The 26,774-nt window shown below is 37.3% G+C and overlaps 1 protein-coding gene across 2 annotated transcripts in view; it reads right to left on the reverse strand.

Moving 5' to 3' along the window:
- PPP1CB (protein phosphatase 1 catalytic subunit beta) overlaps nucleotides 1-19,355 on the reverse strand; it is a 33,490-nt gene extending 14,135 nt beyond the window's left edge. Inside the window, exons 1-4 of one of the 2 annotated variants that reach the window (XM_033124810.1) lie at nucleotides 19,221-19,355; nucleotides 18,839-18,978; nucleotides 2,292-2,423; nucleotides 236-466 (exon numbers count right to left, since the gene is read on the reverse strand). In XM_033124810.1, coding sequence (XP_032980701.1) covers nucleotides 236-466; nucleotides 2,292-2,423; nucleotides 18,839-18,890 — 415 coding nt within the window. In that variant the 5' untranslated portion in view covers nucleotides 18,891-18,978; nucleotides 19,221-19,355. Of the gene's footprint in view, nucleotides 1-235; nucleotides 467-2,291; nucleotides 2,424-18,838; nucleotides 19,165-19,220 lie in introns of those variants that run through there. The other variant, XM_033124809.1, reaches the window with a different exon arrangement.
- Nucleotides 19,356-26,774: the final 7,419 nt, after the last annotated feature.

A 26,774-nucleotide genomic window follows, 5' to 3' on the forward strand; every position in this document is an offset into this window, starting at 1 on the left:
CCTGCTGAGTAAGCTGCAGTCAACCTGAAACAACATGACCAAAGAAAGCCCAAGGAACCAATTTAATTAGTATCGCTCCCCAGTTTCAGGTTCCTCTTCCATGAAAGGCTCTCTTCTTGGGCTTATGCTTGATAGATCACATTTTAAGAAAACTGACTTGAAGGAACTATTTTTAAATGGAAAATTATTAGGGAATTTTTCCATTAATAAAAAATAGGGTTTTATTTTTACTTACATTCATCATAGAATCCATAAATGCGATTGATGCTAGCACACTCATGGTTTCCTCTTAAGAGAAAGAAGTTCTCCGGATATTTGATTTTGTAAGCCAACAGCAAACAAATGGTTTCCAAAGACTGCTTTCCTCTGTCCACATAATCTCCTAAGAAAAGATAGTTGGCTTCTGGTGGGAAACCTCCGTATTCAAATAATCGCAGTAAATCTGTATACTGTCCATGAATATCTCCTAAAAACAGAAAAAGTCAGTTTTAGAGTATTTGGTTACTGTGGCAAAAGCAGCTTCTATGAAATGATTCCCCATGTTTACAACCTTATGGAATCCTCTTCCCGCAAATGTGGGCTGTAGTTAGTGACTTGCTTCTAACTAAAGTGAGATGGGCTGTCACTTCTGAGACTAGGTTACAAAAGACTGTGACTTCCATCTTGCTTGCACTCTCTCTTGCCTTCTCTCATGCTCGATGATGAAGCCAGCTGCCTTATGGAGCACATATGGCAAAGAACTTGAAGGTGGCCTCTGGCCAACACTCCTTAGGAACTCAGGCCCTCAGTCCAACAGCCCATAAGGAACTGAATTTTTTCACAGTTGAGCCTGGAGAGGACTGCAGCCCCAGATGACACCTTGATCGCAGTCTTGTAAGAGACCTAGAACCAGAGGACCCAGCTAAGCTGTGCCCAAATTCCTGATGCACAGGAACTGTGAGGTGATAAATTAATGTTGTTTTAAGCCACAAAGTTTTGGGGTAATCTGTTATACAACAATAGAGAACTAACAGTTACTCTTGTTATTTGGTAGCTTAACTTAGGTCACTTTGGTACACCAAGCAGAGAGACAAACAGCAAGAACTTAGAAATGTTTAGCATAAATAATTTCTATTACCTTCAAATTATCTCTATTATTTTATTTATCATTAATAATTCTCTATATATTAAAGCATTTTAAAGAAGACCTTGCTGAGAATTTGAATTATTTTAAAGATGACTTTTAAGTAGCTCTATTTGCTTCATTTAAATTCATCAAAGGGACAGATCATTTCCACAAAATTCCGTATTACTACCTTGTATTTAAAGATGATACTATAAGCTAACTTTTTCAACAAACATTTACTTAGTATCTCTTATTTTCTCGTCACTGTACAAAGAAGCCCCAAGCACGTGACTTAATAAACCACCTGAAGAAACAGGAAAAAAAGTTTTTAAAGAGTACATTAAGCATTTGCAGGTTACACGGTGTGACTATGGACTACTAAGAAACATTCAGGAGAATGGAAATTTTTGCATATAGCAAATAATCCTTGATTGAGCAAATGCTGATAGTTAAGTCCATAAAGCTATGTCATAAACACTAACAGTCACTAAAAACCGAAAACCAGTACAACACATTATTTATATCACTTCCCATTGTTATGTAAACTACAGAAAAATGTAATCACTCAACTTAAGGTCACAAGTTTTTGCTTGTGGCCAAAAGCTGTGCTAAGATTTGAGAGAACAAAGTGTAAAGTTACATCATTTTCAAAATAAATCAAAATGATCAAAACAAAGTTAGAATACTGCCAGTATTGCCACACTGACACCCAAAATTCTGTACCTATGTTTTCTAAGTGTACTGACACGCCCATTTCTCCACACTCTTGAAAACATGGGGTATCAATTTTTGATATTTTTTTTCAATCCGATTAGTGTTCAGGACTTGTTTTTTAAATTGTATTTCCCTGATTAGTAGTGAGGCTGAGGATCTTACATTTACTGGCCATTTGAATTTCTCCTAAGACCTGCCTCTTTTAATTTTTCTATTGTAGTGTCTTTTTTTATTTATAATGCTTTATATAGTGTAAATAGCAATCCTTTTATCTGTCGTATTATGTAGCAAATATTTCCTTTTCTGTAACTTGTCATTTTCTGAAAGTTTTAATTTTAATATAATAAAACCTATCAATCTTCTCTTTTATACAAAAAATTTTAAATGTTTTCTCTAGATCATCTTCAAAGTAAATATGGGAAGAAAACCAGAATTCAAAAAAGATTGTTTCCAACTTTACTCATTTACATACCACAAATTTTCAGTGGTGCTTCCAATTCCAAAAGAATGGGCTGGCTGAGAAAGATCTCCCGAGACTTGATACATAAGCCGCGAACTTCTGCTTCAGTCATCTGCACAATCTTTCCTGGACGACATCCTCGTACTGATAAACAATGAATAAAATGGTCAGTTTTCTAAAATTTATCTATAAAATAATAATCCTTAGAAAAGAGTCAGGCCCATATTTTGAAGATCAGAGAAGTCACACAGGCAGCAAACTACCAAAAGAAATCCTGTTGTGTCCTACACTAACAGTAAGGTTATTCTATCATCCTTGGCTTCTATCTCCACTGTTGCTAGTTCTTGATGATGGCTGCTGCTGTGGACATACAGTCCTCCTTTGCTCTCCAGTGGCCAAGAGACCTAATAGGTTTCAGGAACAGCACCTGTAAGAGTCTGGCCTACTCCCTCAGCAACGTCTTGCACTTAGTAGAAGACTAAACCAGCATCATTAAGAAGCAGTGGCTATGAAGAAAGAAAGTTAAAAGCTTCACACACTTCCTTGGAATATTATGAGTAGTCCCCAAAATTTTAGCAACCACCACCTCTATTTTCTGATCAAAACGAATTTTAAAAGGTATCAGATATTTATTAAATTTTAATGCATTACTATGTTCACAACAGGGCATTATACTAAAACCTCTATAAGCTATTTAGATGGAGGAAAGCATTCTTCACATGAATGAACAAATACAATCCATTAACTAATATGGTTCCCAGTAACTTCTGGGATGGATTGGGTACAAATGGTGCATGGGGAGGTTTCTTATTTGCCCTATTCAATTGAACTTGGAACATTTCCTCTCAACATTACCTTCTCCACAGTCTCTTGTTTTCTTTAACCTCTAAATGTATTGCTAGCTTCCCTTTAATGTTAACTGAAAAGGCATTAAAAAAAAAGGAAACAAGAGACTGTATCTCTATATACTCCTCCTCTTCCCCATTTACCATCAAGTCCACACATTTCTTGCTAAAAATTGCTGATTCCTTTATCAGGTGGAGTGGCTAAAAGGGGGGAAAAAGGCTTCCACATGAAAAAGTCAATCCATGTATATTTTTCATTTACATAGTTACATATAGTAACAAAGAGGAGACAGACAAATGTTAAAATGTGCTTTAGCAAATTACCTACTTCCCATGGACATCTGGATTTTTCTAAGACCAAAAAAGACATCCAACTTTGTACCTTCCATTAAGTATGTAGAATAAATACTAGCTTAGATTCAATGTCCTATAATAGGAACAATTCTTAATCTTGGCATTAAGTTTTAAATGTGGGAAATGATGGTTACAAAATATAGTTCTACCATCAGCACATAAAATACCTATCATTTACATTAGGTTGGTGGAAAAGTAATTGCATTTTTGCAATTATTAACCTTTTAAACTGCAATTACATTTGCACAAACCTAATAATCTTATTACCCATATATATGTATACATATATATATACACACACACATATATATATCCATATATATCCATATATATATCCATATATATATACACACACACATATATATCCATATATATCCATATATATATACATATATATACATATATATATACGTATATATATAAACTTTTCTCGGAACCATTTGAGAATGGATGGCATACATCATACTCTACTCCTTAATACATCAGTATGTATTTCCTAAGAATGTTCTCTCATATAACCATAGTACAGTTATCAGATTCAGGGAATTTAACATCGATACAAATCTTTAATCTAAAGAATATACTATAATTTTAATAACAATCTCATTCATGTCCTTTATAGTATTTTCTTCCCTAGTACAGAATTCAATCCAGGATTACATTATTGCATTAATTTGTTCCATCTCTTTAGTCCCCTTTAATAGTGATGTCTTCTGTATCTTTCTTAATATTGGTAATTTGTTTTCTATTTTTTATATTATCAGTCTTCCTGGGTGTTTATTAATTTAATCAATCTTTCAATGATTTCATTTCTAGAAATCATACATCTGCTTATTTGATTTCTGCTCTTATTTTTATTATATTTTTATTTCTACTGTTTTGGTTATAATTTGCTTATTCTTTTATTGTCTTGAAATAGAAGCTTAATGTTCAGCCTTTCTTTTTTTCTAACATATACATTAAAGCTGTACGTATCTCTCTGGCATTGCTTTTAGCTGCACTTGCACAAGTTTTGACACATATTTTCATTATTGTTCAGGTCATCATATTATTTTCATTGACATTATCTTCTTTAGCCAAAAGGATACGTAAAAAAGTACACTACTTAATTTCTAAATACTTGAGGCTTTTCTAGTATTATCTGCTATTGAATTCTAGTTTATCATCACTGACGTCAGAGAACATATCCGAGATCTCATTTCTTTCCAATTTAGTGAGATTAGCTTTATGGCATAGTGTACAGTATATTTTAGTAAATGTTCCTTCCATACATATTTAAATAGCATGTACAGTTGATCATTGAACAACATGAGTTCGAACTGCTTGGGTTCACTTAAAAGCTTTTTTTTTTTCAATAACTACCTGTACTATTTTTGATTTACAGCTGAGAGTCCACAGATGTGGAGGGCCGACTGTATGCATTGGTCTACAGCATTTTATACAGGAGACTTGAGCATCTGTGGATTTTGGTATTCAAAGGGGGGCCTGGAACCAAACCCCCGTGGATACCGAGGACAGTTAAATTTGATGGGAATCAAAAATGACACATGGATTTTTGACTGCACCCTATCCCCCATATTGTTCAGGGGTCAACTGTATATTCTATAGTTGTGGGTCTTACATCAAGTTGACTATGTGTTTTAAATCTTTTAGATTCTTGCTGATTTTTTCATTTGTTTTATCAGTTATTGAGAAAAGTGTATTAATCTACTATGGTTGTGGTTTTGTCTATTTTAATCTTTGGTTCTATCAACTTTTTTATGTGTTGTAGACTTTTATTATTAACTACCTAAAAAAAATAAGGTAATTAAGTCTATCTGTCGAATTTATTCTTGTAACATTATGCAATGTCCTTCTCTATCTCTAGTGATTTCTTGCCTTGCTGTCTACTTTTTGACATAAATATATAGCCAACTCAGGTTTCTTTTAATTAATGTACACATGATACATTTTCCCCATTCTTTTACATACTCATCTGTGTCCTTAAATTTAAAATGTCCCTTGTAAACAGTAGTTAGGTCTTCTGAGCTTTGTCTTGAGTGTTTGTTCCTTTTACATTTACTGTAATTATTGATAAAGTTGAGCTTTAGTCTACCATCCTGTCATTTGTTTTGTCTTATCTGTTCTTTATTTCTTTCTCTTTTCTTGCATTTCTTTGGATTAATTATCTTTTATGGTTCCATTTTCTCTTCTATTAGCTTTTTATTATTCTTTTTCTTTTGTTGGTTGCTCTAGAGTAGGGGTGTCCAAACTTTTTTCAACGTTTCTCACCAAGGGCCATACGCGGTAAAATACACAAACAGCTGGGCCACTCACTCGAGGTGAAGTACGTATTGCCTCACCTGGTTTATTTAAGTAAACTAAATATATTTTTGGAATTTGCTGCGGGCCAATTAACAATGGATCATGGGCCACAGTCTGGACACCACTGCTCTAGAGGTAACAAATACCCTTCTGAATGATTTACCACTCTCTCCAGCCTTTTGTTCTACAGTTGTCATACAGTATTGCTTCCACATATTTTAAACCGCACAAGCCATAACTATTATTTTGAACAGTATTAATTTATATTTACATGCATCTATCCTTACTGTTATTCATGTTTTTCTGCAGTTCTGTGCTTTTATGTGGGATCATTTTCTTTCAACATGAACTTCCCTTAGTGTTTTTTAGTGATGGTCTAGTATCAATAAATTTCCTCAGGTTGAGTTTGTCTTTGCCGTCACTTTTGAAGGAAATGCTTACTGGATGTATTAATAGAACCCTACGTCAGCGTTCTTTCTTTTCTTTCTTTCAGTACTTGAAGAGCTCATTCTATTGACTTCTGGCTTCTGCAGTTTCAGGTGACATACCCACCACTCTTATGGCTGCTCTCCTGAAGGCAATGACTTCTTTCCCCTAAGTGGCTTTTAAGATTTTCTTTTTCTTTGATTTTTAGCAATTAAGTCTATGATGGGTTTCAATATGGCCTTATTTGTATTTTTCCTGCTTGGAATTCACAAAGCTTCCTTAATCTGTGTTTTGGTTTCTTTCTCAGTTTTGGAAAATTGTTGGTCAGTATTTTTTCTATCCCATATCTACTCTCCTTCTGGGGCTTCTAGTACACACGTTAAACCTTTCTACCGTCTCTTATGCTTTCTTTCTGTATTTCTCCTCCATTTTTTTCTCTCAGCACTTCATAATTTCTACAACTCTTTTTTTCTAGTTTACCACTCCTCTATTCTGCTGTTCCTAATTTGCTAGTAAATCCAATTACCAAGTTCTTAATTGTAGTTAATGTATCTTTTTAGTGGTAGAGCTTCTAGATCTGATAAAATTTTCATCTTTTCCTCTCTATCTTGAGCGTATTAAATCAATTATTTTAAAGTCTCTGTGTGATAACTTTAATATTTGAATTATCTACGGATTTGTTCCTTTTCTTTTCTTTTTGATTTTTGGTTAATTAATCCTCTTAGCATGTCCTGTAGTATTTTGCTTAATAAAATATTTGATTATAAATGAGAAATTGTGTAAGTTCTAGACGACATCTTCCCCCATAGAGGGCTGTTTCCTTTTAACAGTAGAATACCAATGACACCCACATTTTCTTGAGGGTTGGTCTATTTCGGTTTGCCTTAAATCTTACAGAATGGCCATGATGGAATCTCAATGGAAAACTCAGGGTGTAAAAGGCTCCTCTAACTCGGCAGAATTTGAACATCAATTTTTGCCTCTCTCACTAGGGGGATGCTGGAATCTTTGCTCAGATCTTTAGCTTCCCAGCTACTGTTTTCTTAGAATCTTCTTATGCACACGTGTACCTTAGACGTCAGTCAATGACTTTAAGGGGACCTGACTGCAGATCTCTCCTCTTTGGACTTAAGTTTCTACTGTTTTAATGGCTCCTGACTTCCACCTCTCCTCCAGTCTAGTTGTGACTTTTTGCCTCCAGGAAAAAAGCTAGAGTGACTAGGGAGCTCTCTAGTGCTTCCCTTCTCTTAAAGATCAAATGATGAAACACTTCCTGTTTGACAGGAATGGAATGGCTGCTCAAGTAAAACCAGAGATGTACACAAAATATGATTGTTGGGCACACACTAGAAATTTGGATGATTACATCAAGAATGTTGAGGAATACTGTGCCAAGGACTAGACACGTTGGGCCCTAACCCTGTATTTTACCTGATTGAATCAGTCCCACTAAGGTGTCCTGACTCCTGATAAGGCAATCTTTCTGCACAGTCATGTTTATATCAGAAAAGGGGGAAAACACTAAGACCTAATGGTCAAATTTGGCCCAATGCCTGTTTTTGTATAAGCTGTAAGAGTAATTTTTACATTTTTAAAATGGTTTGGGGTAGAAAGAGAACATTATTTTGTGACACATACAAATGATATGAAATTCAAATTTCAGTGTCCATAAAGTTTTCCCGGAACACAATCACTTTTATTCGTTTATGTATTATCTACAGGCACTTTCAAGATAAAATGGCAGAGTAGTTGCAATAGAGACCCAAAGGGCACTCTCATCGCTTCGCGACTCTCAGGGTACTGCAAACTGCAGAGATGCAGTTTTAACTCAGCAGTGTCTAGTTTGTCATGCTTATTGCTGTATTGCAACATTTTATTTTACTTTTATTACCCGTGCATATTCATCATGTCAAAGCAATAAAAGTGGAAATGTGAATACTGTGCTTTGAAGACAAAGTGGAGCGCGGATGATTTTGTTACTGAATTAGACAGCTAGGCGTTGTATTTATGACATTATAGCTGTGCTAAAAGAATGTATGTTCACATTACCAGACTAAGCACACACCACAACATTCCCAATTCACAGGAAAGCAACTGTCAAAAAAAAATTTTTTTTATTTAAATGGAATCTCATCACAGCAGAATTTCTTCACAAGAATAAAAATGAGGTTGCAACCAAAAGTTTCCAACTGGTTCATGTGTTAGCAAGTGAGAAAAGCAGTTTAATAATGATGTTTGAAACAGCCAAAGAAGTAGAGCCCAAGACAAACACCTGCTAAGACCATGAGCCTTTCTGTAAGAACGGTTCTTGAAGAGTTGAGGACATTGAGAGAAACATCAATAATCAGGTAAAAAACAAACAAACAAAAAAACGACTTTGAGTGGTTTTCCTAGGCTCTTGATGAGTTCACACAGGTATTACCAATTCTTAGTTGTTGCTTTTTGAAGAGCCAATACTTAACTTGAAGTAACTTAAGAGTTAGCTTTCTAAAAATAGTCTGCGTGGAAAAACAACAGGCAAGAATATTTTCAAAGAAGCTGAGAAAAAAAACTGATTGTGATAAAAATAAACGTGAAGCAGAAAAAGACTTAGTTGGACAATTTTACAAAGCTTGTGAAAATTTAAGGTGTTTAAAGTCTATGGAGCAATTACTCAGAAAAATATTTTAATCTATTATGTATTATTGAACCAGTGGTATCAATTGTGAACTTCATTAGCTCTCATGAACTTTACCACTGTTAATTCCATGAATATTTGTAAGAAATGAAAGCTGAGTATCTTGACTTGCCCTACCACCAACAGTTTGATGGCTCAGTAGTGATCAAGTTCTACTGCAATTTTTTTGAGTTCAGGGCCAGTAACAACATTTTTCCAAATGAGAAGAATCCCCCTCAGTCACTATTATCAAACACCGAGTAGTTTTATAAATTAGATTTTGCTGCAAACACGATAGTTTCTTAATGATTCCTAATGATTATATGATTATATATATATAATAATTCTTAATAAATTCATAATAATTCTTAATGATTATAATTTGCTTTATAAAATTATAAAGCAAAAAAATACTTATACTGAAACGTATGCTGTAGTTAAGTCATTCTGACAACTAATGTTGCTTGAATCACAAGAAAATGTCAAGTTACTTTATACAGTTCTGATGCTGTCAACATTTAAAACAAGTGAGATCTTCATTCCCTCACAGATTTCCATCATTTATGTTTTCTAAGCTCAAGTCACAATTCTAACAGCAATCTTCAGACCTCAATGCTAGTGCACAATATATCAAAATCCATTTAATTGTGCAGATGAAAAGCTTCCACCTAACCCTCTCTTGGAATTGATTACTGCAATGTAATGACATGCTAACAGGCAAATATCAAGAGAGGACAAATAGAATTCCATAAATGCCTTCCAAGTGATGACTAAAACCACTTAACTAAAATCACATGCTTATGGATAGATATCAGTAGTTGGCAGTACCTGTGTTAAAAGACATCTTCCAAGATGAAATACATAAAATCTCATTGCGGATCAGCATCAACAGATGAACACTTGCAATCGACTCTGATACAGAACACTAACTGAACCTTAATTGAGCAAAATGTTGTCTTGCCCCTGAAGAATTCCCCTTTTCTCATGATTACAAAAAGTTGTACTCAATCATTGTATTTCAAATTTTATATTCGTGTAAAAACTTTTTCAACGCAGGTTTGTCTTTTAAATTACAAATGGGGTGTGATATATGCATATTTATGTCTGTATGTGTTGTGTGTGTACTAAATTTTATCTTTCAATAACCTATTTTCTCCAGCAAGTTCTTTTTAATAAGTGTCTTCTCTAAAACAGAAAGGATGCCAAGAAAAACTCCACCACCCGTCACACCTGCCCCATGAAATCTTACTAATCTTCCTTAACCTTTAATATTTTAATTACCCCACTCCCACCCCCCAAAAAAGATTCACTCGAGGTTCTGTACTAATCAATAGTAAAGTCAACTTAAATTCAGGTTTCCTAAAGTTCTTAAATTTTTTCTGTATGATGAAATGGCAAAATTCAACATTTTTAGCACATAAGTCCATCAACAGGGGAAAAAAGTATAAATTTTACAATTGGCTAAAATGTGGAATTTTTGTTGAAAGGGAATTAGACAGCTGCCATGACTTCAATGTAAGTCTGCCTGATAGGAATAATTAATGTGGTTTCAGAGCCTACAGATGGCCTTCAGGAGCTCCGTATTAATACCCCCAAATGTCTATACTATTGTGTTTGTACACGAACATATATTTTTCTGAGAAGGCCCATGGCTTTCATGAATTCTCAAAGGGGTCTGTGAATCATCTTAAAAAATCATCCAGGTACACTGGTAAACAAATAGATAATGAGAAAAGAGGAAAACTAACATACTGGACAATTCAGTATGAATTGAGGCTAGACAATTCAGAAACAGAGGAAGGAGTGCCCTAGCCCTATGATTCTCAAAGTGTGACCTCTTTTTCACTGTGTTGACATCGTCATGGTATAAACATGAGATGGTTGATAAAACGTCTGGCACCTTAGCAGAAACCAAGCCCGTGGCACCTGACTGTACTGGTGTCACTGGTGGCGTTCACTGCCCTGCACTTAAGTGAAACACTAAGAAGTCCGGTTTCACTTAAGAACGCCCTTGACAAAGAAGTAAAAACAATTTTATTACATCTCCACCACTGAGTATACACCTTTTAAATATTCTGTATGATGAAATGCAAAGTAACCATAAAGTATTTCTGCTGCATACCAAAGTACAACGGTTGTCTTCAAGAAAAGCAATCACGTGACTGTCTAGTTCCAAGCTGATCTAGCCACTTATTGTCACAGAACATATTTTTTTTACTGGAAAGCGTAACTGACAAACTATGGTTATTCACATTTAGATGTTTAACAGATCCTCCTGAATATAAACAAAGTGTGTCTGTCATTTCAAGGAAAACAACTCACAGCATTTGCTAGTAAGGTGTAAACTTTCAAGTGAAAATTAAAAATTTGGAAACCTTGTATCCAGCACCATGAATGTGACAGCTTCTCCATACTGAAGGACTCTTCTAATATCTTGCTGTAATATTAACAAATGTGATTTTTTGATATTATATAAGATGTGTCAACATTAGAACATCCACATAATTCAGCTTAACCACTATTTTCCAAACGACCAATGCATATTACAAAGTCGTGTGTAAGATCCATTTAAAATGCAACAGATCAATGGATTTCAATGTAAGACAACAAAAATTTCACTGATATTTTAGATTCCGTATTACAATTAACCATTAAGAAATTACCACTATTCGATTTTTAGTATAATATTAAAGAATATACACAATTTTCTTAGAAGGCTACTAAAATACTCTTTCATTTCTTTATGTGCTTCAACCAAAATAATGTACCAGATATGGTAATTCGGCTGTCTTCTATAAAACCAGACATTAAAGAGATTTGCTTATAACAATTTTTGTTGTTTTAGAAAAAACATTATGCTAAAATGTAATGGGTTATTATTTTAAATGAATTAAAGAAGAGATATTCTTAAATTCTCGGTTTTAATTTCTAACAGAGCACTGATAAGTAACGCACATAAATAAAAGCTCTTGTCTTCAGTTCTTTTTACAAGTATCAAGAGGTCTCAAGGCTCAAAAAGTATGAGATCCATTGCTCTAGTCTCTAGCATACAACACATTTTCTTAAATCACCTTTCACCATTTTATTCTGCCTAGAAATCTCTCCCTCTCAGCACCAACATGTCAAACCAGATTATAAACACTGGATACTGGGAATAGGAAAGAAATGTTTTATACAAACATACGTATATATGAGAAGAGTGGTTATACGCCATAAACACAATATGGAGAACACAATATCAGATCACAAGGAACAGCCTTCTTAAAAATTACTGTAGGGAAAAAAATTTACTACGGGGAGGGTTCAGGACTCAGCAGCCTAAGAAGCTCTCTATTACCTATTTCTCAGCTCAGCTTTATACTAAACAATTAACAGCTAACATTTCCTGAGATTTATTATGTGCCAAGAATTGTTCAAAGTTTTTTTTAACTGTTTAATCTTCACAAATATATTATGAAGTAGGTACTTACTAATATCTCCAATATGCAGAAGAAAACTAGGGCAGAGCTGAAATTAAAATACATGCAGAATCTATATCCTTAGCTAGCATAAACATGACCTCCCACTATATTAATACTTACTGATATGTCTTGAGTAAACATTTAATTGAGTAAACATTTGATTATCATTCAGAATTCACAAATTACTGCAGTTAAGGTCTGGTGTTCACAAAATATATTCCTTTTTGTCATCATTTGATAAATATTCAAGTAACATAGATGAAACCTATAAGTACTTATGAAGTTTTCTTCTCAATTTGCTATGTAAAGTAAAAAGAGCCATTATAACTGCTAAATATAACACTACTGAAAGCTATATAACAGATGTCCTTAAACTTCTTTTATTATGAAAAGTAACTTAGATTTCTCTAAATCTTGAAAATAAGGGGTAGGATTAGGAGAAAAGTAAAAATGTACATAGAGCAAGAAAAGCTTTTGGTCAACCCGTAATTGATTAGATGGGAACTCCGGGCTATTCTGATGAACATTCTGGGGGTAAAATCCCTTAATGGTGAAATAAACTGTGTCAAAACCTCCAAAGTACAGTGTCGGCACATATGAACACCCAAAGGCAATGTTCACACTAGATTATGCATGTAACATAAATACCTCTCCTTGTCCTTGTACAAATGCAGGTAAATTGGGGGAAGGGAGAGTCCTGAGGCCAGTGATTTTCAGGAAGGTTATGTATACCCTCATAAATCACCTGACTACATGTGACTAGTGAAAAGGCAGAATAAAGGACAACTGCCATGACATGTATCCATCAAGACCAGGGACTGAATCCTTCCATCAAACTAGGAAAAGACTGGCTACTGTTTATTTATGCTTATTAACCTACAGAATTAGTTTCTGTACTTTTAGTTTTCTACCCCAATTGTGTAATAAGATTTTATTTCCATTAAAGCCTTTTCATTTATCTAACAGATGCAAAGTTTCTGTTGTACGGTATATTTCAGAGAATGAGGTATAAAAATATTCCATTTCACCTACTAATAACTTAGACTTTCACCTACTAATAACTAAGACTTCAAAGGTAATCCAATTCAATCTTGGTAGAAGGTGGAGGGTGCACATAAAAGAAGAGTTGTGACCTTGATCTCTTCCTCCTTCCTATTTTCTCTGATCCTCTATTTTTCTAGGAAGAATAAGACTTGAAATGGCTGTTTACAGCCGCTAAAGGAGCAGTGATTGATGCCTGGGGGTATAAATTTGTATCCAAGTAAAATTAAATCCTAGAAAATTCAACTGGGAATCCTATCCTCCACCACCACACCACTGCTAAGCCTGCTGATATTTACAAACGTTTTCTCCTTGCACCCAAGACTTCCAGGATAATCTTTGTTTGAGAAACATTTAATGATATTTAGTTATTATTTTTAAATACCTTAACATTCTTCTGCACATTACCTTACCTCTGTTAAAGTTGTTTGAGAATGCCTGCCATTGGAATGGATACTTTATTAAACCATAAATGTGGAGAATAAGATAGGAGAGGAGAAAAAAACCTACTGGGTACCATTTACTATCTTTTTCACTAATCCTAAATCTTAATATAATCCTGTCTCTAGACTAAATATAAATAGATTTCTAAATCCCAATGACTCCTAATCTTGGATTTAGAAATTTACCAGTAAAGATCCAGATCTATATTCAAATAACAAAGAAACACTTCTGGGCTGTTACAAACTGTCAAACTTTCCCTCATATGGTGGAACTAATTAATGGGAAAACAAACAGACCTATCTCTGAATCAGTTAAAAACATAAAGCTGCATACTACCTTTATGCCTCCACTAGCTTCTCAGGCAAAAAGAAGCAAGAGAAGTACCCCTCTGATATCTCCCCTACTCTCTAACCTGCTTTTTTCTAACAGACCCAACTTTGGATCTATACACACTGCCTGTGGAAGCTGAGGTTGCCAGGAGCAAGCAGCACTTCCCTTAAGCTATCTAACCTTTAGACTGCTGGGTCATAATCAAACAATTTAATCAGAAAAGAGGCTTTAAACAGTCTGGCAGTTCCTCAAAAGGGTTAAACACAGTGTTATTACCATATAATCCAGCAATTCCACCCCTGGCTATACACCTAAGGGAATTGAAAACACAAAAACCTGTATGTGACCGTTCAGAGCAGTTTTATTCACTATAGCCAAAAGGGGAAACAACTCAAGTGATGAATGGAGAAATGTGTCATATTTATACAATGAAGTATTACTCAGCCATAAAAGGAGTGAAATACTGACACATGCTACAACATGGATAAACTTTAAAAACATTAAAAGAAGCCAATCACAAAAGACCACATGCCATGTTTCCCCGAAAATAAGACCTAGCCGGACCATAAGCTCTAATGCGTCTTTTGGAGCAAAAATTAATATAAGACCCGGTTTTATATTATGTTAGATAAGACATAACATAAGAGCTGATAGGCCGGCTGGGTCTTATTTTTGGGGAAACACGGTATTATATGATTGCACTTACATAAAATGTCCAGAATAGGCAAAATCCACAGAGACAGAAAATAGATTAGTGGCTGCCTAGTGCTGGGGGGGAAGGTGAAGAAAAAAAGGGAGTGCTGGCTGGCTAGCGGGGACAGGGTTTGTTTGAGGGGGGTGGTGATAAAAATATTCTCAAGTTGACTGTGTTTATAGTTGTACAACTCTTGTGAATATACTGAAAATCACTGAATTATACACTTCGAATAGGTGAATTATATGGTATGTGAATTATATCTAAATAAAACTATTACTTAAAAGGAGGACTTTAATGTAGTTTTTTAAAATCTATTTCATTTTTCAAATCCTTTCCGTTTTTTAATCTTCAAAAAGACACATAAGAGGAAAACTTCCTATTTGCTTAATCTGTTAGCCTAAGTAAATTGTAAGAGAACATGATCCATAAGAAAGGAAGGGAAATGTACACAAAATGATCACAGCAGTTCCACCAATTCAGATATCCGACAGGTTGAGATAAAGTGAAAAATGGATTAAAAAACAAGCACACACACATCCCAAGATTTTCATAAAGCTATTAGTGAGCCAAAAATATAAAAACAATCATATTCTGCCACAGAAGTATACAGAGTGCTAATATTCTACAATTCATGATGTAATATTCAAGCTTAGCTTTGTACCAAACTAAAAGAAAAAAATTTTAGGAAACTTTTCTATCATAACAGCAAATGGCTTTTGAAGTATTTGTGAAGACATTTCAGTAACAAAGAAAAATGTTCACAATACTTGAAAAATAGACCTGTAAAGCTATACTCTAATGGTGCAATGTATATAAATAAAAATGTATCAAAATTTCAACAAGAGTTATCTCTGGATTGTGGAATTATGGAAGAATTGGGTTTTCTTTTTTCCATTTATACTTCTCTGTTTCACAAATTTTCTACAAGAATGCTTACATGTATAATCAGAAAAAAAGCAAGTCCCAGACACAGTTTTATATATACGTGTGTGTGTGTGTATATATATATATATATGACATATGACATATATAATAGGCATATGTTAATTATTAACTGGTACAGCCCAGTTTTTAAACACTTGGATCAAGTCAGTGTTGGGAACAGAGCTACCACTGTCTTAATTAGCGGGAAGCTTCTTCCATTTCACCTCCTCCAAAATACAGTCAACATTTATAGTTTGAATCAAGTCACAGGTGACTCTGCTATACTCTCACTGCCATCCTAACTCCTTTTGGAACTCACATCAAAGTAAAAAGTTTTTACTGGATTTTCCAGGATACCATAGGAACTAGCTTCAATTTAAACAATCAGTCAAGAATACTACGTATAATAAGCCACAAGAATGTGGTAGCAGGGTCACTCACTACAAGGGATAGAGTGGCAGACGTCTTTGGTTATAGTTCTAAGTGAAACTTAACCCAAGAAAATATACTGAAGGAATATGCACCATCCAAACATCAGTATATTGTTTTATTTAAATAATAAAATTGTTAAAATATTCTATGTACTTCGTAAACATGGCATCAATGATATGCCCACACACACACACACACACACAAAAACACAAAGCAAAACTCATAAAATATATTTACCGAAAGTGCTACAGCTGACTGGCAATTTAATATAATAAAAAATACAGAATCAACAATATTGTGGAACTCAAATCAACATTTTAAAGTGAGATCAAGCACTGCTAATTTCCACTCCCCCTATGTAGAGAAACTGTGCCCAATTGTAACTTGTATGTTCCTCTAATACTAACGAATTTTTCACTGTAGCTATTCTGCTAGGCAACTTTTACAAAATGCCATCACTTGAATTTGAGTTAAATTTAACTAGCATGTAACATCACTGAACATCAAGGCAGACATAAAAAATTTCATTTGAAGACTAAAAATAATTACTTATTAGAAACTCCAAGTCTGTTTTGGATGCCTTTTAACCGGTTTAGATTTTGAAAGGGGAAAGGAGAGGAGGAGCCTGGAGAATTTAAGAATCTCAGGGAGGCACTGTTAAACTAAATATAATTCCTGGGATTAAGAAGTAATGAAACTCTACTGATGGGAGTGTGTTGAACATATCAAAAGAGAGGAGGCTAAAAAAGCCTGAAAATCACTTGTTTATACTGGGAGGTCAAGTGAAGGGACTGCATCTTATCTTCAGATTCCTGGTGACTGGCACAAAGCAGGTCAATAAATGTTTGCTAATTTAAAAACAGAAAATGTCTAGACTAGGATTCTAAAAAAAAAAAAAAAAAAAAAAAAAAAGGAAAAATGATTGTTTAAAACCAGAACCACCAAACATTTAATTTGAATTCACAAAAACAAATGGAATCACTCACTTAGCCAATTTTTTCCCAATAACCTTGAATAATCCACTAGTGAAGATTCTTAAGTTATCTATAATCATAAAACGGTGCATTTGCCTTACACGGTTTCAGATCAAACATTTTAAAACACATAAGTCTACTATGTTTTATGCATATAAAGTATATAAATACGTAGGTATATGGAAAACAAAAGTGGAGAAGTTGAAATTTTAAAAAACATTGACATTTACAAGCCTAGTTTAAAATGTATAAAAATGATGGTGGGCCTAAACTTTCCCCAAAGTTAACAAGATATTAAAAATTTTAAATAGCTATATTTCCCTCTTACAACAACATACAATTACAATATAAAATTTTTGGCAAAGCAAATGTCTCAATATGTTCACATCTGTTAAAAGCCCACACACAGTCGTAAGCAGTGAACACTGACTGCAGGCACCAGGGGGCCTCCCAGGAATAACTTCGTAGGAAAGGAAAAGGTAAAGAAGAGTTCCTGGTAAAACTTTGCTTTTTATTAAGTATTAGACGGCTGGGCGGCCTCCACATCTGGAGCAAATATACTGTAGTTTGTACACAGAACTGTGAGATACCGACACTGGTTGGGAAAAAAAGGGAAGGAACTAGCGCCCCGCCCCCCATCATACAATCTCTGATGATTTTCCAAATGTTAAGTACAAATTGCTTCACTGTATCAATTACCTTCAGGTAATTTGAAAGCAAATAATAACAGATAGTGCATATGTAATCCTTGGACTTCTGGCAGAAAAGATTCTAAAAATTTTTTTAAGGCTCAATTTTTTTCCCTACACTCTCACAAAGCAATTAGTGATGACGCAAATTTCAGGGTGAAGGGATTCACTGGGAGAAGACCGCGATTAACTTTGAATATCTTGGCATCTCCATCTCTTTTTCTCAATCCCTCACCCCAACATAAAACCATTCAAAACAGAAGGGCCTGGGAACTTGAAAAGCTGCGAAGACTTTCAAAACACAAGAGAGGCTTTACAACAGACCTTTGCTAAGTTTGTGCCGAAATTAAATCCTGTTCAAACCTGTTAAATTCTCAAACTTGAAAGCCAATCCCTTCGGCAAACCTGTCTACGTATTCCATATTTCCTGCGTGCATCTTCAACTCCGTCAGTCTTTTTACTATTTTTTAAGCAAAATAATGGGAGGCACTCAACTCCCGCTGTTATCCTCTCCTTAAATAGAGTTCCTCCTATAGCATCATATAAAAATGCAGAACAGATCAAACAAGCATCTCAAGAAGGTTTTTATAAAATTCACTCACGGAACAAGAATAGGAGGCAGCCAAGGGCAATGCACAAAGAACAGAGAAGAAATACACGTTCCATAGACAATGCACGGAGCACGCATCCTGGCACCCTCCTTGGGAAGGGTCATCCAGCACCCCTGGTCTCCTCGCACCCTCAGGCCGGCGCGTCGCCATGCCAGTCCCCGAAGGTCCGGGGACACTGCCCACAGGGCCCGACCGGGCTGCCCGCCGGGACAGCCCCTCTCGCCCTGCCTACCCCCGGCTAACCAGCCTTTTGCAACCCTCCTCGGCGGCCGCCACAGGGCGGGAAAGGGGGTACCTTCGGGTTTCGGCGACCGAGGGGAAATGACTTAGGGAGGCGCCCCCTTTCTGCGGCCGGCCGGGCCCCCACTCACCCTCCAGCAGTCGGGTGATGAGACTGTCCACGTTCAGCTCCCCGTCCGCCATCTTGTCGGCAGCAGACGCTCCTTCCCAGCAGCGGGAACAAGGGCTTCTCGGCGGCGGAGGCTGCGGCGACGGCTCGGCGTTCCCTCACCTACAAGTCACGCGGCGTTTCGACCCCGGTTCCAGCTCCCCCTTTCCCCCGGGCCCTCCCCCCACCCCCTCCCCACCAAGTAGTGGAGCGCGCGCACTCGGAGGTACACACAGTAAATAAATAAATAAACAAGCAAGCGGAGCCCCCAAGAACCCGGCCGCGTCAGACCCAGCCGCCACCTCCTCCTCCTCCTCCTCCTCCTCCTTCTCCTTCACGGCACCGCCCAACTCCGCAAAGCTCACCAGCGCCGCCGACGGCCTCAACCGCAGCGACACTCACTCCACACCGCCCGGCCCGGCCACCGCGCCACGCAGCCCGCGCAGGCGCACGGCGCACGCCTTCGCGGCCACCCCTCGCCTCCCCGGCCTTCGCGCAATCGCACTGGACTCGGTTCTCCCGCCGCCGCCACCGCTGCCGCCGCCACCGCCGCCGCCGCCTTCGCGCAGGTGCGTCGCCCTCTCTGGCCGCTTCCACTGCGCCGAATCGACGAGGCAGCGCAGGCGCCCCGGAGGCTCCTGGGGTTTGCGGCGCCGGAGCTCCCATTACACGGAGCGCGCGTAGGCAGCTCTGACCTTCCCGCTTCCCAGCTGCCCAGGACCGGGAGCTCCGGAGGCATAGTTGTTCCCTTCCCGCTTCAATTTTTTTTTCTCGGCGTCATTCCCTGGTTTTGCAAGCGATTCTTCCTGTTTCCGTTAACCGGGAAACGCGGACGGCGTTACCCGTGTTTGAAACTCGGGTTTACGCGTTTGGAAAGCAAAAAGGGGTTACTCTGCGGGAAAACTGTGGCATTGTTAATAAGTTTTATACGATACCGTTCCACAAGGCTAGTTGCCCAATTGTCCTTGGATGACATAGTTACAGTAGGCTCCGCATCAGCAATAATATTTTACATGAGTACCACTTTCTGCGTTCTATAGTTTGCTTTCACATATCTTACATCTTCCGCTGCGTGGATACTATTTTTCCACAGTGCGTTTTTGTCCATCCCTCCGTTAGATTGCTTAATCATCCACCTTGTGATCGTGCATTTATCTCCTGCACTTGACTGTGACCTCCAGGGTAAACCCACCAACTGTCTGGCGCATAGAAGAGAGGGACAAAGAAATACGAAGGCTCAGAAAGGTTGTTTGTCCAGCTGTTCTTTCCACCACAGTAGTCTGCCTCTAGAAAGGCAGGAGGGATAGTGGGCATGCAAAGGATCTAGATGAGTCCGACTTTTTGCCCTTTTCTAGGAGTTGGTCAGACCAAAGGCCTTTTACTCATTCCTCAAGTACAACTTTGTCCAGAAACTCAGACAAGATGCTATCCGAAGCTCAAGGCAGTGCTTCTGCTCATGTATCATTCATAATAGCTACCATTTATTGAGATCCCTGTATGTGCTCTGGCACTGTTTTAGATGTTAACATGTGTTATCTCATTTAATCCTTAACACCAGCCCTATGAGGTAGGTATATAAATTCTGAAAAACTACTTAAATATATATATATATATATATATATATATATATATATATATATCTTTTATAAAATTGAGGTCATGCTTCATTTCCATTTTATCCTACTTTGATAAATAAGTTTTGGTGCCACATTTACGTGAAACTCAGTGTTCAAAGTTTATCTGTACTTTGGATAAGAAATTGAGGACAGAGGAAGAAGTAAGGGGTGGACATCCGGAGGCTGCAGGTAGCAGCCGCAATAGTGGCAGTTGGGACCACAGTAAGGTTCAAGAGTAGGTGAGTAGGTACCAAGGGGAGAGAAGCCTCGTGTGGCAGATACACTGAGGAGGCTCTTGACTGAAGTGTGAGCACTGACCTAAGGGCAGAGTGGAGGTCATCAGTTAGGGAAGCCAACAGTTTAGAAGCAGAGACAAAAGAAGGCTGCCAGTGGTGTAAGAGACATTGGCTGGACCAGGCACCATGGTGAGCACTCAAGCCTGGAGACCAGCAGACCGTGGAGCAGCAGACTGGCAAGTAGTGGTTTTGATTGCATGCATATAGGAAACTGCCTCCTACTCTTTTTGGACATGTGAAAAGACTTAGAAAAGGGATCAGGGTAAGGTATTGCTCCTTGTTACACTGGGATTGTTAATCTAACAGGTGGAAGGGCAAACTATTATCTGGGACTCCCAATCCAGTGGGCTTTAGATAGTGGTGTGTTGGAGCCAGTTTACTTTGGCTCATGAGAACCACTTGTTAAAACTTTTAGGAATTTTGCAAGCCAATTGTTAAACAGAGCTATTATTTTAAAATTAAATTATATGGACTTACAAATAAATTATACAGTACTAAAAACAAAGGTAATGATTACTCAAAACATCACATCCTATTTATGTTGCTACATTTTACTATTATGTATGGAAGTTGTTTGCATCTGTTTTATCTCTATTGTGGGAATACTATATAATCATATGCTACTATGCATCTCTTTCCATCTCCTTGTTCAGTGACATCATGTTGACCATGGTGGGAGTAGTTACACCAAGGAAATTAGCACATGCTACAAATCTATAGTTTTTTCACCAGGACGCTGGTTGTTAAACATTTACCGCATGTCAATATCCTTGGGTAATTTTAGAAATGTCTGTGCAGGGAAATTGGATGTCCTGATTGCAAGGGGCTTGGGAAATCTTGATGGTGGGTCTTCATAAAATCATGATCTTATTTGAACTTAATAACAAGAAATGTCTGGGACATGCCAGTGCCCATTAGCTAAAGACAGACCAGTGCTTAGAGGAACCCAACCATCACTGTGCTGAGACCAGAGAGATGTTTCTAGGGATTGTCCTCAAAGAAGGCACTTTGGAACACAGGGAACAATAGTCTCATGATTTATTTTTTGTAAACACAGCACAGACTTTCATAGGGATGTTTTATATGCCTCTCAATATTGGTCAGTGGCCAATATAGTGTGAAAGTGAGTAGGTTTTAATAGCAAAATGTGGAGGTTGTGATAGTGATAGCTCTTTGCTGCCTGACTAATCCAAGATAGCTTATAAATGCATGGATGGATATTCATTGGGTTGTCCTTCCATAAATGTGATACCTCTTAATCAAGTCTTTAATAAGTCTTAAGTGGCAGTAAGTTCTAAATTTTACCAGATATACCTGGAGGGCAGCCATTCTGTATATCAAATGTCTTTGGCTTTTGTAGTCAACTCAATTCCAGGATATTGGGAAACCAGACAAGGATATATGCTTCAGTAGAAGCCTATCCCTCAATACAGAACCAGGCCTAGGTGGTATACCTGGGCAGTGCGAAGATTTTTCCTTAAGATTTAGTTTTGCTTTCATTTCAATACACATATGAGAAAATCATCAACTGCCGAAGTTATCAGCTAGGTCATAAAGCATGTCCTCAGTTATTTTATTTTTAATTGGGGAATATTGGGGAACAGTGTGTTTCTCCAATTCCCATCAGCTCCGAGTCGTCCTTCAATCTAGTTGTGGAGGGCACAGCTCAGCTCCAAGTCCAGTCGCCATTTTCAGTCTTAGTTGCAGGGGACGCTGCCCACAATCCCATGCGTGAATTGAACCGGCCACCTTGTTGTTGGGAGCCTGCACTCTAATCAACTGAGCCACCTGGCCGCCCCTCCTCAGTTATTTTTGCCCCCAAAATTATAAAGCCAGATATAACCAAAAGCCTCTTCTCCCTTAGCCAATAATAGCAGCCTGCTTCCTCCCCACCCCCACCCTCACGCTTCTGACTTCCCAACGTACACACAGACTCTCACTGGAGCATCATCTCTTAAGTTCTCTAGTGTATCCTTCAAGATAAAATGACTACAAAATAAATGCCTGATAATTGGAAGGAGTTAACTGGCTGTATAAAACTGTTAACTATAAGGCAATTAAAATTGATGGGCAGCTACCACAAAGGATGACTGTTAAATTTTTGCAGAGTTGATCCATGGCCCTTCTTTTTCTTGTAATTAGATTACAGGGCCAGCTGTCTATTTAGGTCATTCCTAGTTTGTTACAATAAAACCATGTCATCTACATACATGAGATTGTTTCTCTTTCAGTGCTTTCCCATCCTGCTCTTTCAAACAGATACCAGGAAGTAACTAAAGGTGTTTGTTGGTGAAGAAAAGTATATAAAATGTGACATTGTGTTTCAAATAAAACAATTTAAATACTTTGTTTCTTATGATGGTTGCTCTCCTCATACAGTATATCCAAATTATGCATGAGGCACCTTTTCAGTTGGAGAAAGTTTATTTCTGAATTGTTTCATAAGACTCTGTTTCAATTGGTTTTAGTAAACAAGCAAACAAAGCCTTATTAAGTTTTCTAATGTAGTTATAAAATGAGTAATCTCTTCCTTAAGACCACATTAAAATTAATGGCATGTAAAACTAAAACTAAAACCAAATGTGTCTGTGAGCTGTGAAAAATATTTATTGCAATGACATCCAACACTGTAGTCCTTTTAGGTAGGAAACACTGGTTAAATAGACTATTTATGAATTATTATTCAAATGTTGATTTAAAACAAATCCAGTCTATTGTAAATAAATTCTTAATTGAAATGCCCCAATGGTATTTGTTATTTAAAGAAACTTACAGTGACTAGACCTTGAAACCAAAGTGAATAATGAACCAATTAAGTATTTATGAAACATTCAGTATGTTTGATTCCATGCTGGGGAAGACGTGATCTTCCCAACTTTTAAGTGATTTAATGACTATGTGAGGAAAAGACCACAAAACAATTTGGAGAGTGGGAAAAGCATTGGCTCAGAGGTAGGAGACCAGAATAATTGAATAACTGTAAAGAAATCTCTCTATCTTTCTGAACCTTGGCTTTATTACCTACAAAATTAGTCCATTGATAAATGATCAAAGTTTCTTCCAGCTTTAACAAGTCTTTGATTCTGGGAAACACAAATGAAACCCAAAATGTAACATAATATTGTACAGGCCGTCCCCAACTTAGGAACTGGATCAACTCCAAAAGGTCAATTGTTTGGAACACAGAGTATATTTTCCCACAGAGACTGTGGTACAAATGGTGGTTAAATTCCCAGATCAGTCTGCAAAATCAATTTAATCCTGAATGTAACTGTAGAAGAGTATCCATGGTAATATGGACTCTAACCACCAATTATAACAAAGTTTATGGGGAGAAGCCATTGAGGATTCTAATTTGGCATGGCAGAAACCATCTATCAGTGTTTGCCACCACCCTGAGCAACAGGTCGGAATACAATTCTAGTTCTAATTCACAGGCAGACTGGGTACTAAATGTGAAACAAAGACTAGTCTGGTAGCTTGGACAGTGAGGGAGGCTCTGATACCTTGGATCCAATAAGGGGGGTGGGGAGGCTGAGGGTAGTTCATGGTGTCTGGGGGTTTGGTTGCCAGGAAGAAGTTGGCTCCAAACCAAAAGATAAGGAATGTAAGGGCAGATGGAAAAAGGGGAGTGAACACATGTGCTGGGAACTTTTTTAAAAAGATACAATTACTTTTCAAGTTATTCACTGTGCAGTTGAGATCAAGGAAGGTTAAATTGCATTCATTTAATAGCAAAACTAGTGCTTAAATCTAGAATTCTTAGCCCAGATATCTCTCTCTCTCTCTCTCTCTCTTTCTTTTCTCTCTCTCTCTCTCTCTCTCTCTCTCTCTCTCTCTCTCTCTTTCTCTCTCTCTCTCTCTCATTTTTACTTGAAAGCCATCACACTGTGTAAGGACCTATTCTTGTCATCCCTTCTCCTTCATGTGCGGGAATCCTTAGGACCCTGCACCCCCATGCCAGCCTCATCCTACGTTCATCCTCTGGTCTTCCAGAACAGCCTGGTCCATGATCAGCATGACAGTTTCCTGGTGGGCCCCAGTGTGTTTTTACAGTGCCACTAGCTTAAAGAACAACTTTCTAGTTGCTAACAAGGTTGCTGTGGCCCTTGCATTCCACTCCAGGTTTGAACAAAGCTCCCAGAGAATGAGAGTGAGAAACCCCCAACTCGAGTAACATTGCGATACTTCTAAGTAGTGATGTTTCTGTTAAGGCAGAACTCAAACTGGCTGGGAGAGCCAGTGTTCCAATGGTCAGGTGACAGGGCATTGCTCCTTTGTCAGAAAGAAGGCTTCTGGCTGGAGCTTCCTCCTAAGTGTACCATGTGCTGAGAATTTTTACTAACATCACATTTAATTAATCACCCTGAAAATCCTGTGACATAAGGATTTCCCCCTTTTGTAGACATGGGAATGAAGGCTCAGAGGCTTGGCTTTCCTTTTGCTACCAGGTCAGTCTGATTCCAGTTCCACACCCTGGCTGCAACAACCAGGCAGCATGACTTAGAGGTTGGTACTCGTTAGGTAGACCAGCTCTGGGGCACTGTAATGAGAGGAAGTGAGAAATGAGTAGAGGGTGGGCTAGGTCAGTGGTTGTAATCTGCTTTCAGACACGGATAGTTAACTCACAGGAGCGGGTAGAATGTGGGTGATTTCTCAGTGGGGCAGAGTCCTCAGGAATGAGAGGGAAGGAGGGGGTCATTCTCAGCTATAGCCGGGGAAGGTGGGTAGTGATACATGAATGTAATTTTAATTTGCACTTTGAATGAGCCTCTCTATTTTTCCAGATGGTGATTTACTACATGAATAATGAAATATGCAGAATTTTGATTTTCCTTGATTACTTATGGAATCTAATTGGATGTTGACCATAGAAATTTGAAGCGACATATTTGTGTCAATTTCTATCAATATATTTTGGAATGGAAGATCCTATCGTTTATATTTATCATATGTATTTTTCTTCGTTCTGTGTTTTCCTTTAAATATATTTTTTATGTTCCGATGTTTTATTTGAATTCATCTATTTTGTCTGTACCAATAGCATCCATGAAGTAAAACAGAAGGATGTTAGAGCTTGAAGGGACTTTAGTGTAATGGTCTGTATTCTTTTTATAGATGAGGAATCTGAGTGTCCAACAATCTGACTTACATAATGCCACAAAATTATCGTTTTTAGCTAAAAACAAATTTTTTTCCTGTAGCTGGGGTGAATAGAATGTTTTCTAGTTTTTAAAAATATGTCAGATATTCCTGTATAGAATGGGATTGGCTTGCGCCATGAGACATGTAAATTTAATGTTTAAACTACTCAGAGCATGAGAAAAAACATTTGTTAACACTTTCTGCTGACTTTGTATTTCTGTGTGTGTGTGTGTGTGTGTGTGTGTGTTGATGAATGTTTTAGAGTGGTAAGAAAGCAAGCAAAAGAGAAACAGATACAAGAAAAATGAACCATAAAAGGAAAGATTGATAAATTGGACTTCATTAAAATTAAGAAGTTTTGTGAGAGGGCAAGTCACAGACGGAGAGAAGGCTATACATATCTAACAATGAACTTGAATCCTATAAACCAAGAAGGAAAAAAAGCAAACAATCCAGTTAAAAAAAAATAGGTAAAAGATTGGAACAGGCATTTCACAGAAGAGGGTGTCCAAATGCTAAGTGAGGGTTTGAAAAAGTGCTCACCATCATTAGTCATCAGGGAAATGCAACTGAAACCCACAGTGCGATACCAGCTCACATTCTTCAGAACGGCTAAAATTAAAAAGACTGAAACTATCAAGTGTTGGTGAGGGTATAAATTGGAACTTTCACACGTTTCTGATGACGGTACAGCCAGTTTGGAAAACTGGGACGTGTACGAAAGCCAGCTCTAAGACTACCCTATGACGTAGGAATTCCATTCCTGGTTAAATACCCAAGAGAAATAAGTGCGTGCGATACTAAAAGACACAGACAAAATGTTCATGGCAGTTTTATTTTTAATAACCAAAATTTGGAAACA

Source organism: Rhinolophus ferrumequinum, chromosome 13 (genome assembly GCF_004115265.2).
Source record: "Rhinolophus ferrumequinum isolate MPI-CBG mRhiFer1 chromosome 13, mRhiFer1_v1.p, whole genome shotgun sequence".
Classification (NCBI taxonomy): Eukaryota; Metazoa; Chordata; class Mammalia; order Chiroptera; family Rhinolophidae; genus Rhinolophus; species Rhinolophus ferrumequinum.